At 42.1% G+C, this 16347-nt stretch overlaps 1 protein-coding gene across 1 annotated transcript in view; it reads left to right on the top strand.

The window, feature by feature from the left end:
- Positions 1-11499: 11499 nt before the first annotated feature.
- Positions 11500-16347, top strand: part of RPS6KA6 (ribosomal protein S6 kinase A6) — a gene marked incomplete at both ends in the record, with an annotated part of 34911 nt that continues 30063 nt past the window's right edge. The window contains one exon of the mRNA XM_079541885.1: positions 11500-11580. Coding sequence (XP_079398011.1) covers positions 11500-11580 — 81 coding nt within the window. The remainder of the gene's footprint in view (positions 11581-16347) is intronic.

The following is a 16347-nucleotide window of genomic DNA, read 5'->3' as shown; positions in this document are numbered from 1 at the left end:
TTCTGAGGCAAAGATGAGGTGTACGATGTATGGAGAATGGAGATAAAACAAAGGGTGATGGCCATCACGATTTAGGTTTGAATTTAAAGCCTGGTTCCAAGATCACCCAAATTCTCATTGTAGCTGGGGTGTAAGTAGGGCAAGAAACTTCAAACAATCAGAACCAACACAGATGGGAACTGCAAGTAACAAACCCAGATTTAACTGATGGACAAAATGTCATTGTACAAAAATGAGAAAGAGGATAATTATGTAAGATATGCAAAGGCAGCATCAGGAAGGGTTTGAGTACACAAACAGATGTGAAAGAAAGAGCAAGAGAAGAGAAGGCAGCTTGTTGACAGTAAAATCAGAGCACTGTCCATTTCTAAATTACGAGTTCTTGAACCAATCTACCTCATGCTTAGAAGTAAATCGAGTTATAATTCCTCTATCCAAGATCTGTTCTGATAACTTCAATTTACTTTTTTTTTTTTTTTTTTTTTTTGTGGCTTCTTCAACAGATTAGTCATTGAAATATAATTAGAGCTTGTAAATACGTATTTTTAATTTGTAGTAAAAGGAAGAAATACAGCTTGGGGGGGGGGGGGGGGGTGGGGAGGTCTTGCCGGAGGCAGCCAGGAGCTGTGCAAAGCACTGCACCAGAAGCAAAGCTGACCAACACCCTCACTGGGGAAGGCCGTCCCCAGATGCTGTGTCAGAGAGCTTTCTGGATACAGTGCCCAAGGGTTCCAATAACCCACGTGTCAGACTGGAGTCTAGAAGTCACCAAAGAGTTGAATCACTCAGGAAATCTTGAGGATCACACAATAAGGTTTCAGCAGCTCTGTGAAATCAATGCCAGCTGAAAGATGGACGGTCTGGAGGCAAAACAGCTGACTCGGTAGCACACACTGTACTTAATTTTCAGCAGGCTAGAAAAGAAATTAAAACAAAAATTGAGAAGCATTGCACTCCTATGGAGTGAAGAAGAAAAGCAGGAGATGTCTTTACATACGGAGTGGGATGAAGATAAAAGCATAGCAGAGCTTGGGACTGCATTAGGGCCAATCAGTGTGCTTGTTATTTGGGGGGTTAAGGCAGTCAGTAAAAGCTCAAAATATGACTTCCTGCTCAAAAACAAAACAGAAGCACCCACACTCACCCACACACAGAACAAGAAGCTGAAATGTTCTCCAAATTAACCCTTCCCAGTGTGAGAAAGTTTGATGATGAAATGAGCTCTCAAACTCATCTACTTTGGTGGTGAACTTGGCGGCCCGTTCAGGCAGGGCCAGGCCCAGCACTCCTGTGTTGCTGTTAGGTGGAGGTTTCCAAGGCGCAGAGAAGCTGATGCCATGGAGAAGCTCTTGTTTCTCACAAATGTTTAAAGGACTTTGAAGTGAAATGCATTAGCAGCTGTTTCAGCAGGTGCTTCTCAAACTGAACCACCAATCCCTGCAAGTTAATCGCCCTCTTCTGCAGCAGGATTTGGTAAAGTGCTGGTTCAGCAGACAGAGTGCATTATAAGTGACCTCTCCTTTTTCCAGCTACATAGGGTAGAATGTAACATAGATATCCCTTTACAGTAGCATAAAAAAAGCATTCCTGGAGTCTCAGAGCAACTTGCAGAAAGCCAGAAGTGCTGGCTTAGTGTGCAACGAACAAGCGAACAAACAAGGAGAGACAGTTCTCATGTCTGTCACTGGGTTACGCAGGGCTGTCAGGGAGCTGGGAGGAGATGCTGAGCACTCGGTGTGATGGCTCATGAAGGAAAATCTTTCACGTAAAAAACTTTATGGTAAAATATTCTTCTCTACAGAAAAAGAATACAATGTTTGCCCCATCGAAATCCTATCTAATTTTGTAATGGATCTGTAGGTGTCTTGTGCCAGTTCTATGTTTAGATAAGCATACTCCTTGCTTGAAAAATGCCATCTCTCTTTGTTAAATGGAGACACGGGTGTATCTGTAGCAGTTAAAACACATAGAATAATCTCTTAGGGAAAATATCTACCTTCCAGGCAAAGTAGGCAATATTAATAGATGGATGTAAAATGTGTGTAAAACCATAAAATACTTTATAACTGTCTTATAAAAATGCACTAAGCAATGAGGGTTTTGTCATAACAGAGGAAATATGTTACTTGCATTGCTGCAAGTTTAATAGTTACTCTTAATCACCCATTGTTTGATAATTCAGATTTTACAAGGGTGCTTTGATCTAAATTTTTAAGAGAGCTCAGAGTTCATTGCTTTAAAAAGGAATCATTGGGAGGCACTTCTGGTGCTCCACAGATACCAATTTAGCATTAAATCTCAAGTTCCAGAACCACTGTCCCGGCCGCATCCTGCCTACAGCCCTTCCTGCTGAGCTCAGCAACTTCAGCTTTCACTTAATGGGGCGGATTTCTTTCTTTGAGGTGATTTGAACTTCAGCCTTTTGTCATCTGCCTCACTGCAGACGTGCACATTTGTGTGCACTTACACTTACTTAACATTTTTTAATTAATATTTCAAACCGAATATTTGGAGCATTTTAATTCTGACTATCTCTTTCAAATGTTCCTGTAATTACAAGGTACATCGTTCATTCTAGATTTAAATATACTCCCTTCCCACACAAACCCAGCATTCTTTCCTTTATTTTTTCCTTATATTACAGTTAACATATTTTAAAAGTAAGTATTACTTTTTTTATATTGAGAGATCAGATCCTTCTCTTTTAAAAAGTCCAGCTCTGGTGCTTTTTGTCATCCTTCCAAAATTGGCACTAAATAGTGTTGGTTGCAAGAAAAATATCAGCAGCTGTTCTTCTATTACATAAATGTTGATGCTCAGAATTACAAGTTTAAAAACCTGGCATTTAATGAAAGTAGGATTTTGTTTACCCAGCCCTAAGATACACTGATGTTTCTGTAGAGCACTAAGCATCCATCCACGTACACCCATCTGGCTCGGAAGGGGAAAAGCTGCAAAGCCAGCCCTTCCCTGGCTGCAGCATGGGGACGCAGACTAAAGGTTCTACTCTTACAAGAAAGTGATGAAATCACATCTTGCCTGCACTGCTAGAGTAGGAGCAATCCTGTTTGTGAAGTTACTGAAGTTTCACTGAATAGTACTGCCAGATCCTTGTATAGAATTTAATTCTGATGCAGCCTTTGCCTCCTTCCTACCCCTTTAATATGGTCTGTGTAATAGCAATGTTTTAGTAGCAAGACTCCATATCTAGCTCCTTTTGAGTCTTGTCATATCAGCTATTGGGCTCAATTCTAATTTGCTTATTCTTATTGAAGAACCACTGACTGCTTGAATGCTGTAAACCTAAAGCAGGCCAGAACTGGCCTTTTGTAGCCGCCTTAGGGTGCCTCCTATTAACATTATTCCTCCTGCTAACAGAAAGTTATTTATTGTTTACTCCGTAGTGACCTGCTGATGTTCTGCTTTGCTGGGTAATAGCCATTCTTTAAAAGTCTGACCTCATTCTATTAGATGCTTCCTTTGTTAAGTGCTCTCATTTCTCACTGAAGCCAATACACAACATTTACTAAAAAAAATCCTCTCCCATTAAAGCCAATGAGAATCTGCCTCTCAGATGGTTTGGACTGTATTTTTTCCTTATCATTAAGAAGTCTGTTCATCTGTCATTTTTTACTGCTTTCATCTGTTCTGCCATGGCTACTGATCAATGCCTGTGACAGCTTGTCATTAGAAGTAGAAGCAGCTCTTCCAGTGTCAAAGTCAACTTGTTGAAAACTCAAAATTTCTTGTCCTCACAGATTTATGGCACATGAGAAAAAATTACTAAGAACTGGAAATAGTATCAAGTAATGTCCTTTTTTAACTGAGCATTCAGCTGCCCTATGACCACTGTTCTTCATTAAAGTGGTAGAAGAAACAAGATAACAAAATGAACAGTGAAGCATTCTGTGGCATTTCCCTGTATGAAAGATGCTGCTCAAAAATAAATTACAGCTGTAATTTCTGCTTCAGATTTGTCTTGGGAAAGCTCAGTGTGAGTGGGGTAAATAGCTCTGACTTTGCCAGTAGTGTTGTGTTAGCAGATAGCATTGACAGGACTGAAGTTAGCTCGTGCAGAGCTAAAGCACAAGGACAAGTAAAGAGCAGTTAGGAGTTATGGCACGTAGAAGTTCTGGATTTAACACAAGTGTACAATGCCAATTTAGAGTAATGTGAGTTACAGACATGCTAAGGAGAAAAATATGCCTTACTCTGTTAAACAAACCGTATCTGACTAAAAAGGGGTCTCAGCCTGAGGCTAGGATGGAGTTTCAGGTAAGTTCTATTCACTTACCTGCTCATCTGCATATAATACTGTTATTTGTCAAATTGTTTCTATTCTTGTCTGTTTAGTATGTAAAAATGCAGTAAAGCCATTATGCAGGGAAAGAAAAGGAAAGTAGTTGAGATGATTATTCTGTTATCAGTCATGACTAAGATGAAGAGAGATATACTAGCAAGACATTATTCCTAAAATAGATACCTTGCAAACAAGAATGTCAGTCAAATGAGGTTTAAATTAAATTCCTGATAGCAATTACTTAGAGAATGATCATGTTATTATGAATACATTCACCATTCTTTCTGGAAAAAGAATTTGGGCTTCAGATGCTTGTTCTGAAATACATTTCAGAATGCCCTTGGCTTTCACCATATGTTTATATCCTGTCATCCCTCTGCAAAATGGATACTTGGCTTAACTGTGCCTTTAAGAAAGACTCTTTGTGCAGGATAATATGAAAATGAATCAAATTGAGAAATCGGCGCTTGAATGAAGTATTGAATGGCCACAAACAAATGACCTCACTGGGAGAAGTGATGAAGTGAAGAAATGTGATGTGTTTTCCAAATAAAGAACTGATGAGTCAAGTCGTGTCCCAACTGGGACAGAAGCAAAGTCAAGATTGCTTGAAAATAACCTTGATAACAGTGGAGAAAGAATAGCAATCAATCCAAGTTATACTGACCAACAGAAGCCAGGAGAGCGGCAGTGGGCTGGGAGGTGTGGTGATTTTCTCCAGGAGTGAATATTCTGAAAATACGACTGTTGCAGCAACTATCTGAAGACCTAAACTGGTATGACTGAAGTGGTATTCAGCGACCTACTCTGTATTACCAGGAACACAACAATTACTCATGCAGACAAGTCCTTTTGTTCCACAGCAAGGGGAAAACAATTGCTAAATTTAATATTTTAAATGGGTATATTTATGCCTCAAGACACAGACTGCTACCACGGAATGACTGCTGACAGGTACTCAGTCCCTGTTTAATTTTTCAGGTCGAGACATTTTTCTAAGCATGGTTCTTTAATTATAACCTTCCAAAATGGGAACATTTTTCTCACCTGAGATGATTATGATACTAGTTTGAAGCCTGTAGTTTGATATGTAGGTTCCTATCTAAAGTTAGGGACCGGCAACAGCTTTGGCTCCAGATCATTTTAAAAGTAACACATTCTGCCATCACAAAACCCGGCGTGGATATTGAGATCATGATGATTTTAGATACAATCAATTCCTCATGTATTCATGGTATGTAATTAATGGTATGTCATGTAATGTTTTGTTCTGTGCTCTGAGGTAAAATTGGCTGTGAATTCAAGCTGGATTTCTCAGGTTTGGCTTCAGCTTCAAGAAGAAGCTGAAGAAAATAATTTCTGGTTAGAAGAAAAATAATTAAGCAAGTTTTGGAAAAGACTGAAGTATGTCAGAGTAAGTTTTAAAAAACAGCATCACCTGCTTGTAGAGCATCTGTCATCTCTTGGTGTGTTCAGACTGTTGTCGTAATTCATTTTAATATTTAAATACTTTTTCTGGCCTGCATTTGCCTCAGCTAAGCTTAGGTGCTCATACAGTATAGTTGCTCTAGTTTTCTTCTGTAGTCCTTGGAAAGGGAACTGAGCAATCCAATAAATTCTTGTTGATGAGTATGGGTTTGATAAAGCTGGTCCTTTTGGTTTTTCCACAGTAAGTCTTTAAGTAGAGGTTAGAGTATTTCTGTGGTTTGCTGCTGTGCTTTTCCAAGCACAGACTCCAAAACCATACACAAAATCTGAGTCCCAGTCTCTGCAGTGGTGCTCATGGAAGTAAAGTAAACTCCCTCTTCACCAGATTGTTGCTTGTCTATCCAATCCTTGTGGTAAGTCTGTAATTTGCTTTGAGTTGTTTGTCATTCCCCAGAGGACTTTGATAGCTAATGACTGCTCATTACTTTCCTTTCCCTTTGTAATTTGTGCACAGCTATTTTATATTTACTTCCAGATCACTAGTGAAAATGTGCACTAAGAAACTGGATTCTTCCTACCTTCCTACCTTCATTCATGACTGACTGAACAGCTCAGAAATCTTAGCCTGGGCAACAGAGAGGAACACAGCAGGATGGTAAAGGTGGGAGATACACCACACATACAGTCATGAACACTGAAGAGAGTGGCTAATCCCTCTCCTTTGCAATGTACGGCTGGGAAACGTCAGTAGGCTTAAACTGAGAATTTTTTAGATAAGATACAGATGTGGAACTGATGAGAAGTTATTGTTGCTAAAAATTTAGAGATACAAGGCAGCTTGGGTAAATTCATGGAAGAAATCTCAATCAAGAATAATTATGCATAATATACATCGAGGGCTCAAGAAACTGAAATGGTGGAGGTTGAAATGAAACTCTGGAGAATTACTGTTAGGTATTACTCACCCTTTATTTTACGTTTATATTTTCTGTCTGGCATCTGCTTTCTTGGCCATTGTTAGAAGCAGGATGCTGGATCTTTAATGTGGCTGTCTGCAGCTTTTGCTTCGACTATATACAATTTCTGAGATGTGTCATTTGGCTGGGTTGAAGCACTCACCCAGGTTTGCAAAAAAATATATATATATATACACTGTAGGATATTTGAATTCAAAATGCATTTTGAAATGAAGAACAACTCCAAAGTATTAAGTGAAAAAAAGAAATTTACGTAGACATAAAACGTCTAGCGGAAGTTTCACTCGCTGTGCCTATATAGCTTTTTCCCTTCTGTTGATGCAGTGTGACCAGCAGAAATACACTGTTTTCTGAGAACTTTCTTTAGCTCATTTTGGATAAAAGTGGCAAAATTTGCTACCAGATTTGTCTTGTGAGACTAGCTGGCTACTCCTATGTAATAGCCTGAGAAATGAGAGTGAAATAGCAAGTAGCAAGGCCTCAGGGTGCTGAACTATGAATGTCATCACTTAAATTGGTTTGCATTCTTATGCATAAACAGGCTTTTTAAAAACTTGCTACAAAAGTACGAAAGATGTAATTGTAAAAATATAATCATAAAGAGGAAGCAGGAATTCAGCAAGTGCCTCTTCACTTGTTCTTCTTACATTAAGCATCACCATAACTGAGTAGAAAAGTGGCTCTTGCTGTTTTTCCCGTAATTGACTTCTCTCTCCTCAGAAGGGTGGGCACACTACATAATGAACTGTTTAATAACATCAAGATGTTTATAATATATTTTATATCACTTCTTTGTAAGTACATATGTGAGCTTGGCTTTATTTGCATTTTTTAAATATCAGTATAAATAGAATGGGTTATAGACTCACATTTATACTGCATATTCAGACAAACTCAGTATTGATTTAATATTTTCTGATTATACTCTTCCATAACTTTATCAAAATATATAGAAAGTTTGGCATTGTTATATTAGCTTATAGAAATATGAAAACCTTGCTGTAACATTTACCTTATCAGAACCAGATCAATTTATGCTGTGTGTAAAGGATCTCCACAGGTCAGTCAGCTACAACTGTGACAATGGACTGAGAATGAAATACTGCACTCCTTTACACCAGTGTGTAAAGCACACTCAGAGAAACCGAGCTCTGTGTAAATCAGTTCCTACTCCAGCACAGGTCTGGAATGGACGCAAGCACACAGCTAAACATTCTGTGTGTCTCAGGACAATTCTTTTTCCTACTTGTAAGAGAACAAGTCATGTTAACAGAAGCATGCTTTGTACCCACGTAAATTCATCCACACAATAGGAAAGAGTTGTACTGCTCAAACAGTGCAAGTATTGTTGAATTGTATTGCACAAAAGATTAAAGGTGAAATAATTATGAATTTGAATAAACTTGCCCTATAAAATTAACTGTACCCACCCCAAAACCACCTTTGCAATCAAAATAGAGTGCACATCCTGCCTTAAACAGAACCTACAAAAAAAAAAATATATATATATATACATATATATATGTATATCTGCTCCCTTTCAGAAACTTTACCATTGCAGTGAGAACAGAACAAAAACTTCAGCCGTGGCTTCGGCAGTTTCCTTAAACTTTGCTTTTTATACAGTTTCCTTCCTGAGATCTTGCTGAGCTAGATACTCTTCACATATTCCTGTAGTCACACTACTTTTTCTGCTTTGCTTTCTAGGGTGGAGCTGTGCTGCACTTGCCATGGTTAGCATGGTTCAGATTCCAGTATCATTAACTGGAAGGAGGAGGGGAACAGACGAAACTGGCCTGATCATAATATTCTTACTTTTTCTTTGTTATAAAACTTGCTGGATGAAGGAACACAATGTTTGTAGGATCCTTCTGAAAAAATCTGCTCTAGGGACGAGGTTGACAAAGACTGACTTTAAAGTTGGGAGATAGTGCAGCACAGTGCAGGAGATACACCTCTCTGAGAGATGCGCTGCTAGGAGTGATATACAGAGAATTTGATATGCAGGGATTTTTCGTCTCATAAATAATCTCTTCTTATGTTCAAAAGTGTGACAGATACTTTCAGGAAAATTGAATAAGCAAACTAAACACGGATGATGCTGTGAGTTGGCCACAGTTATGAAGTCTACAAAAAGGACAACTGAGCGACTGGAGTTCATATTATTAACACTGAACAAGCTGAATTTTTGCTACAGATCCTGTTTGTTATTATTAGAATTTCTATGTAGAAGAGTGTTCTCAGCAACTTCGTCTTTTTAATTTGTCTAATTTTAAAGTAAATAAATTTTTAGAAACCAATTACTTTCAAACCTTCATCTACTAAATGACAGGAAAAAAGGTTATAATGTCCAGATGATCATATGACATCATGCTGAGGAACACAACAGAAAGAACTTGCTGAACAGATTAAGGTTCTGAAATGTAAAAAATATTCAGCTGAAAACTGCACACCAAATGAGATCCAATATCCTCACCCAAAAGTTGCACACCAAAGGAAATCTGATATTTGTGCAGTCATGGACACGAGTGAGATGAAATGATCTAAAGAAAAACAACAACAACAACGCAGGAACAGAAGAAATACATATACAACTTAAATAGTCATTTGAAACCTTTTTGGATCTTACCAATTTTTGAATTTCAGTGATACATTGTTGTCTTTTTAATTAGTATCTTTTGTTTCTTTAGTTGTGAAGAACTACTAAAAGAAATTTTGACTTTACTTTTTGTGAATCAGTCATTACTATATCTACACATATCATAATTCCCTTTGTATAGTCTTTGACAGTAAGTGAATAATAATCTCAATTGCTTTGATCATTGCTTTCTTCTGAACTTCTCAAACTAAGGACTTCTTGGGCGCATAGCAGTTGTTTGCAGCCTCTCATTCTACAAGATGCTAAAGAAATCCTTGGTGGCATTAAAAAAAGTCAGATGCGGAGAAATAACATCTATAGTACAACTTTCAGGTAACAGTTCTTGCTGAGCACTCAAGCATTTTAAAAAAGTCACTTCTCTCTTCCATTCATTTATGTTTAAATTAAGATTTGTCTCAGTCACAGCTCAAGTACAAGCATATCTAATCTCACAGAAAAAATTATTTGGTCATTTGGATTCTTGAGGATGCATACCAGTAACACCAACACGCAGAGGCACTGGGGTATGGAGCATCAGGTGAACCAAATCTGGGCCTGTCCCTTTCTCTGCAATCACTTAGTTGCAACTTGCCCTGAAAGCTTCACATATATATTATCCTACTAAAACAAATATAATGCTTACAAGTGACCAAGCCTATGCAGTTCTATAGAGCGTAAACATCGTCTCAATATAAAGTAGTGCTAACTTTGATCCCCCATTTTCCCATACGCTTTTTATTTTCTGAAGAACATTCCTACTACACATTCCCTATTTCAGTCTAAAACATTTGTCTTCCATGGTTGAGTTACAGACCTTTAAAAATAGGTTTGCAATGGAAATGCTGACGTGCCAGCTGGCTGGTGCTGCAGTGACACACTCACAATAGGCAACTCTTCAGCAGGCTGCGGCGGGGGCTGAAGCGGTGAGCTGAGGCAGGTTGCTCTCGTTTTACCAAGGAGCAGGGCAGCATCTGTTCTTGTTTGCTCCATGCCTGACCTCTGAGTAGAAGATCAGTGAAGGAAAGCACGCAGGACTATGACGTGCACCGTCATTTTGTCGGTCATGCTGCTCTTAACTGCCAAATAATTGTGACTTTCTTTCCTGGCCGTATCAGAAGGGCAGGGCTCACCGAGAAACCACGCAGTGCCTCAATAAGCACTCAGTGTCACTGAGGCAGCTTGCAGTCCTTAAAGATAGGTATTTTTGGTAGCGCTACCTTACTTTCCCCAGCTCCTAGCATCAAACAGAGATGGAAAAATTTTGTCTTTCATCCACGCTCTTTTATTTACCCCCTCCCCACGCGTGCCTGCAGACGAAGGCGCCCGCCCGCAGTGTGAGCAGGGCAGCGAGCGGTCCTGCTGCTCGGGCACCGGCCGTGCCGCGGCTTCCCGCCCTGCAGTGCCCGCTTCATTCCCTGCCATCTCTGCATTACGAGGAAAAAAGAAAGAAAAATGAAGAAGAAAAAAGAATCGGCCCACAGAAAACTTTTCTCCCCTCAGGCTGCGCGCTGGTGCGACCGAGAGCATCCCCACAGCCCGCCTTCCCTCCGCGGCACCGCCCGAGGGGAGCGCGGCGCCTCGAGCTTCGCAGGTGCCGCGGAGTTCCGTGGGCGGAGACAGAAACCCGAGGGGACAACGAGCCTCTCGGCCGGGGCGATTCACTGGATAACACGACGGCTTTTTTCCACACCTTTATCGGCACTACTTTGCTCGCTTTAAATGCCCTCCTGCGACATGGAGGCCTTCGCTCCTCGTCCGTCAGCCCCGGGAGCCGCCAACGGCCCTGACAGACGCTCCCCCCACCCCGCTCCCTCAGCGCGGCTCCGCGCGTCACCGCTCCCCCGCCCTTCGCCATGCAGGGATTCTCCGTCCCGCGCTGACGTCACCCCCGTGCCGCGCAGGCCCCGCCCCCGGCGCCCGCCATGTTGGGGGGTGTGCGCGGGGGAGCGCAAAGCGGAGCCGCCCCCGCCGGCCGGCAGCAGCAGTAGCCCGAGCTCCGCCGCGCCGCGTGGGCAGGGGGCCCGCCGCGCCTGCCCGTCTCCCCTCCGTTTAGCCGTCCCTCCGGCAGCCGCGGGGTAATGCGCAGAGGCGGCTGGCGGCGGCGGCGGCGGCTCCCCTGTTGAGGAGGAGAGCGGCAGGCAAGGGAGAGCCGGGACATGGTGCCGTGCGCTCCGCTGGAGGACGTGGAGGAGCCGGAGCCCCGCCGCAAAATGGAGCTGTACGTGAGCGGCGGCGAGGTCAGTGCGGGGCGGGGCGGAGGTTCCCCGCGGGCACCTGCCTGCCTCTGCCCGGCCGCGTGGGAGCCGCCGGGCCGGGGGTGGGAGGAAGAGGTGGAGGAAGGGGTGGAAGAGGAGGAGAAGGAGGAGGAGGAGAGCGGGCGGAGCGCGGCGCACCTCCGCAGCCAGTACCCCCTCTCACCCCCGCGTACCCGGCACGGCCCCGCCGCTTCCTCCGCCGGCGCCCGCGGCCGACGCCACTTCCTCGCGGCCCGAGCCGTGCCCGGCGCCGGCTGCTGGGCTGGGAAAGTGATGACAAAGCTCCGCTCCCCCGGGGCTGAGTGCTGAGGGGGCACACGCGTGGGGTTGCGATGGGAGCCGGCGTGCTGCGCGTCCTCGTAGTTAAGGGTGCCAGGTACAGCGCGGCTCGGGAGCTTTTGTTGTTATCCGCTCGGTTCGGTTTTGTGGTCGTAGCGACCGTGGAAAGTTGGTCCAACTTCTCTGAATCTGGTTCTGCTAACGTCGTGCCGGTGTCTCTTTGTGCTCGACTAAGAGCAAGGGGTCATAAATAGGGACGGATCCAGAGGTGTCTTTGCGGTGCTACTGAGTGTGTGTGCCCAGAAGTGAGAGCCAAATGCAGTCTTTAAACTGGCACGGCTTTCGTGCTCCGGTCATGTGTTACCTCAAGCAGAAAGCAGCGCTCACGTATTGAAACTTTGGCACTTGTAAATCAGAAGCGTGGGATTGCATCGCTGTGCTGTCAGGTATGACAAGTGGAAGGTTGCTCCTTGCTGCACTAGACTCATGAAAGATGTTATCTAAACAGAGCTGCTCTGAACTGGTCGGACTTGCTTTCTGTGATGCAGGAGTCTTTGTCTTTTCATGGGTGAGAGGTCTGCAGCAGTCCATCAAAGTAGGCCTGTGTTCCACTTTTGGGACAATTGACATGATTGCCTTTAAAAGATCACATTGAAATTTGGTTATCTGATAGTATCAAAGTGTATGCATGAAAAGGAAAACACAATAATTGACAATGGGAATAAAGCTAGGAAGTTCAAGATTCTGGGTTTATTTCGTTAGTTTTCTGCTGCTGTGTCTACGGGATGCCACGTTCAAGCACTGCAATTACTGGGTGCACATTTCTACACTATGGCTGCTGCAATTTACATATTCTAATGATCTCATAATTAATGCAATCTATGTAGCTCAGTAAAAGAGACATCCTAATTGTACTAGTGAAGCTACAGGTAGGGATTAAAAAGTCACCAGAAGTATTAAAGCTTATTTGTTGCTGTTAGGGCTTTGTAAAAATAGTATGCTGCAGTTCAGCCATGAGGCTTACTGCATATCTGAGAACTTTCTTGGCACGGTTAGCTGCACTTTAAGAGTACTGCAATACATTCAGGTTTAAAGTACTTGAAGTTCAAGTGCTACACTTGGAACCTCAAACATGGGTATTGCCCATCTTGGAGTATATTTTGGCTGAACAAATACCCCTGCACCACCATTGGCACTGCTTTCAGAGCATTGTGTTCATGCAGCTTAGGCCCAGGATTTGCCTTGGGTGCAGTGTTGGCAGCTGGCAAGGTGGCAGGAACACCTGACAGGTGGATTGGCGGGCCCAGCTAGCAGGGGGAGCATCGAGTGATGGATGTCCAACGGCTTTGTGTTTGCAACAGTTGCTGTTTAAATTGCGCTTTTCTCAAGCCCATACACGAACTGCTTACCTAACAGTATCTTCCTAAAACTGTTTCAGTTGTGCTTGTGATTAAAGTGAGACATCATGTCCTTGATACATTTGGCTAGCAGTGTTTAAGACTTCATTTATACAAAAACAGTTTCTTCAGGTTGCATGGGATGTTCCCAAGTTACTTTTGCAAATAATTACTATTGTCATAACACTTAATCTCAAGTGGATCTCAGGGTAGTGCTTCTGATTTGCTGGACTTCTATGTTAGTTGGTTCTGAGGATTTAACAAAGGTGATTTAGTTTGGATTCATGTTTCAAAATTGAACTATTGCTTACAATGCTTCATATAACCATATGTTCGCAATTTGATAGGTCCAGGTGACCTTGGGCTTGCTGGGGCTGTGGTCAAATAGTATTACTGAGAAATTGCTTTATATTTTAAAGACTAAATTACTTTTGTTTACCAGAGCTCTCCTCCATTAGTTTTACCATAGGAGGAAAAATTGGAGAAACAGCGCTCTCCAAGGAATGTTTGTTGACTAAATTTAGGTTTACTTTATTAGAAATAAGTGCATTTCCAGTGAAGAAGCACTTGTGACAACTTGATGAGCTAAAAACAGTTGGCAAGGGAAGAATGTGGTTTTGAAGGTAGGAAACAACTTTCATGCTTGAAGGTGTAGAAGCAGCATGAACTTTTGGAGGAAGTTTAGGATTGAATTATTTTGTACTTTTCATCTTAGGCTTCTTTGAAGTGCTGAGGCTGAGCTTTGGGACTGCACACCATGGAAGTTCTTGTCTAACGTTCCTTATGTTTCTCAGTGCCCCTTGGTGAAGCAATTCTATAGCTAGATTCCTTAAGCATAGGTAAAAGAGCTAGTGTCATGCAATTTAAGCTTGAAATATTGAGTGAACTTGTTTCCTTATTGTTTCCAGCAATAAAGGATTGCTGAGTATTTTCACTGTCATAAGAAAAAATACAACAGAGATGTTGATTATTAACATCTATAGTGGATTATGAAAATAACCACAATTTACAAAGAGACAAAGTATCTGATAACATCTTATTGGTCAAACCAATGAAATGCCAAAGTAGTCAGAATTAAGCAGAATACAGTAATTTTTGAATTTTCTGCTTATTTAATAGAAGTGGTTTTGCATGCACTTAAAATAAGAAGTATAGAGACAGTGTGAACTGCATGAAAGCAACCTCGTATTCAATTATTTGTTTTTGAAACAAATATTTCTGAAGTTAATTGCCTAATTGTCTGCAAGTGACAAGAACGGCAAGGTCTGAAACAGCAAAGTGACCAGAAATAAAAGCATTCAGCTAGAAATCTGGGCTGCGTTGGGCACTGCAGCCTTCCTAAAGGCAAGCTCACGAGTTGAGCGTTGCTGTTGTTGTATGTAGTCTGTCTATGGCAATTTAAGTCAACATATCTTCGACGTGTCCGTGTTCTTAGTTCATCCTTTCAAGCGTGTTCAGATCCTTGTCTGTCAAAGGCCACAGAATTTTGTCAGTGCTAGGAGTTGCATAACTCCTTTGTGAGTAATTACTGGCAGTGACATGGATGACTCAGCTACCTAGTTCTGTGTATCTCTGAAATCTCCACAATTAGGCAGTGTTATGCTAAGGAGAAAAAAAATGTAGTTGTGCATAACGTGTGAATTGAGGGCCTTCAGCCGTTGCAGCAGTGTCCAGTCTTCATAAAGATTTACAAGAAAGAAGGGCCTTAAATGAAGATGAGAGAAGTAAGCACAGTAATACGCCTAAATGGAAAACAATTAATGTCTTTCTGCACTGGAAAGTGCTGCGATAGTGTTTGGTATATTGCTTTGGAACATAGCTGTGGAGGAGTTCTGAGTCTCCGGAAGGGCTGGGGCTCAGCTGAGGTGGCTCAGCTCAGTCCCTGCAATCTTTCCCATCCCTCTAGATTTCTGCAACTTGTTAGCTTCTGATGTATAGAAGTTCAGTATGTATGTGGACGTAGTGCTGCATTACATCAAGAATAAAACTTGAAATACATTGTTTTCATCAGTGCTCTATCTATAAATGAGTTGTTGCTTTATGCGCTGGGCTGTGCAGCTGCAGCCTGCTCCCTGCCAGGCAGCGGTGTCAGGGGCTGCAGGCCTTGGTGAACTTGGCAGTCCCTGTGCTCATGGCTGGGGTTTTGGCTTGCTGTGGCGGTAGCAAGTACAAGACATGCGTAGATCTGCATCAGATAATGGAGAGGATCAAAATGTTCCCTTAAAATCAGTAATTACATGTTGCTGGAGGTTTGTTAGCCTGTCTGAATGTACCCTTCATTCTCCACCGGAGAAGAGCTCTGTAACTTTGCCTAGGAATTACGAAATTAGGAACGCTTTTTTTAATGGTGGATGGCTCTGTCTCCCTGTGCCACTGATATATTTAAAGTGGGTCTGAGTTATCTGGCCTCTGTGGCAGGGTAGGGGAACTTGCTGGCCTCCAGCGCAGCCTGGCCCTGTGCACAACCTGGGGTGTGTGCCTTGTCCCTCCTCAGGGCGTGTGAGCCCTGCTAACAAAGAGCCCTGAATGCAACCCATACGTGTACGGCAAGGATGCCTAGCATTAAAATGTAAACAAAAACCTATAATAATAATAATATCTATTGCATTGGGAAGTTGTGGATGTCTTATAGTAAGTCCTTTAAGCTTCAGTTCCTAAAGTTTTTAGACAATGCTTAAAATCAGTATTAAAACTATCTATCTGCTTGAGTGTACATAAAAGCCCAAAATTTCTTAGTTCAGACTAATGAAATGACAGTTTGCTGCTAATTAAATTAACAATGCAAACTCTTTGCAGATGTAATTCAAAATAAGAGAAGAACAAATGCGGTCATCTTAACACTTTTTTTTCCTAAGTCATTTTTTTCAAAGCCTTCAGAATAAGGGGCTTGTAATGAAGCTTGCTCTCTTATCGTCTTGGCACAAGCATTTCAGGAAATACTTCTGTGACTCGGGAGGTGAAGTGTGTCCTGTGCCATACTGTTTTTCATTGCAGTGAGGTGCTTTTGGTGACCATTTATCTGGCCTGAATTTACAGGCGTCTCAAACCATGATACATTCAGCATGTAAACAGT

The sequence above is a fragment of the Tetrao urogallus genome (genome assembly GCF_951394365.1).
Source record: "Tetrao urogallus genome assembly, chromosome: 13".
In the NCBI taxonomy this organism is placed as follows: domain Eukaryota; kingdom Metazoa; phylum Chordata; class Aves; order Galliformes; family Phasianidae; genus Tetrao; species Tetrao urogallus.
The sequence above is the reverse complement of the archived record's forward strand: the minus strand, read 5'-3'. Positions and strand labels throughout refer to the sequence as shown.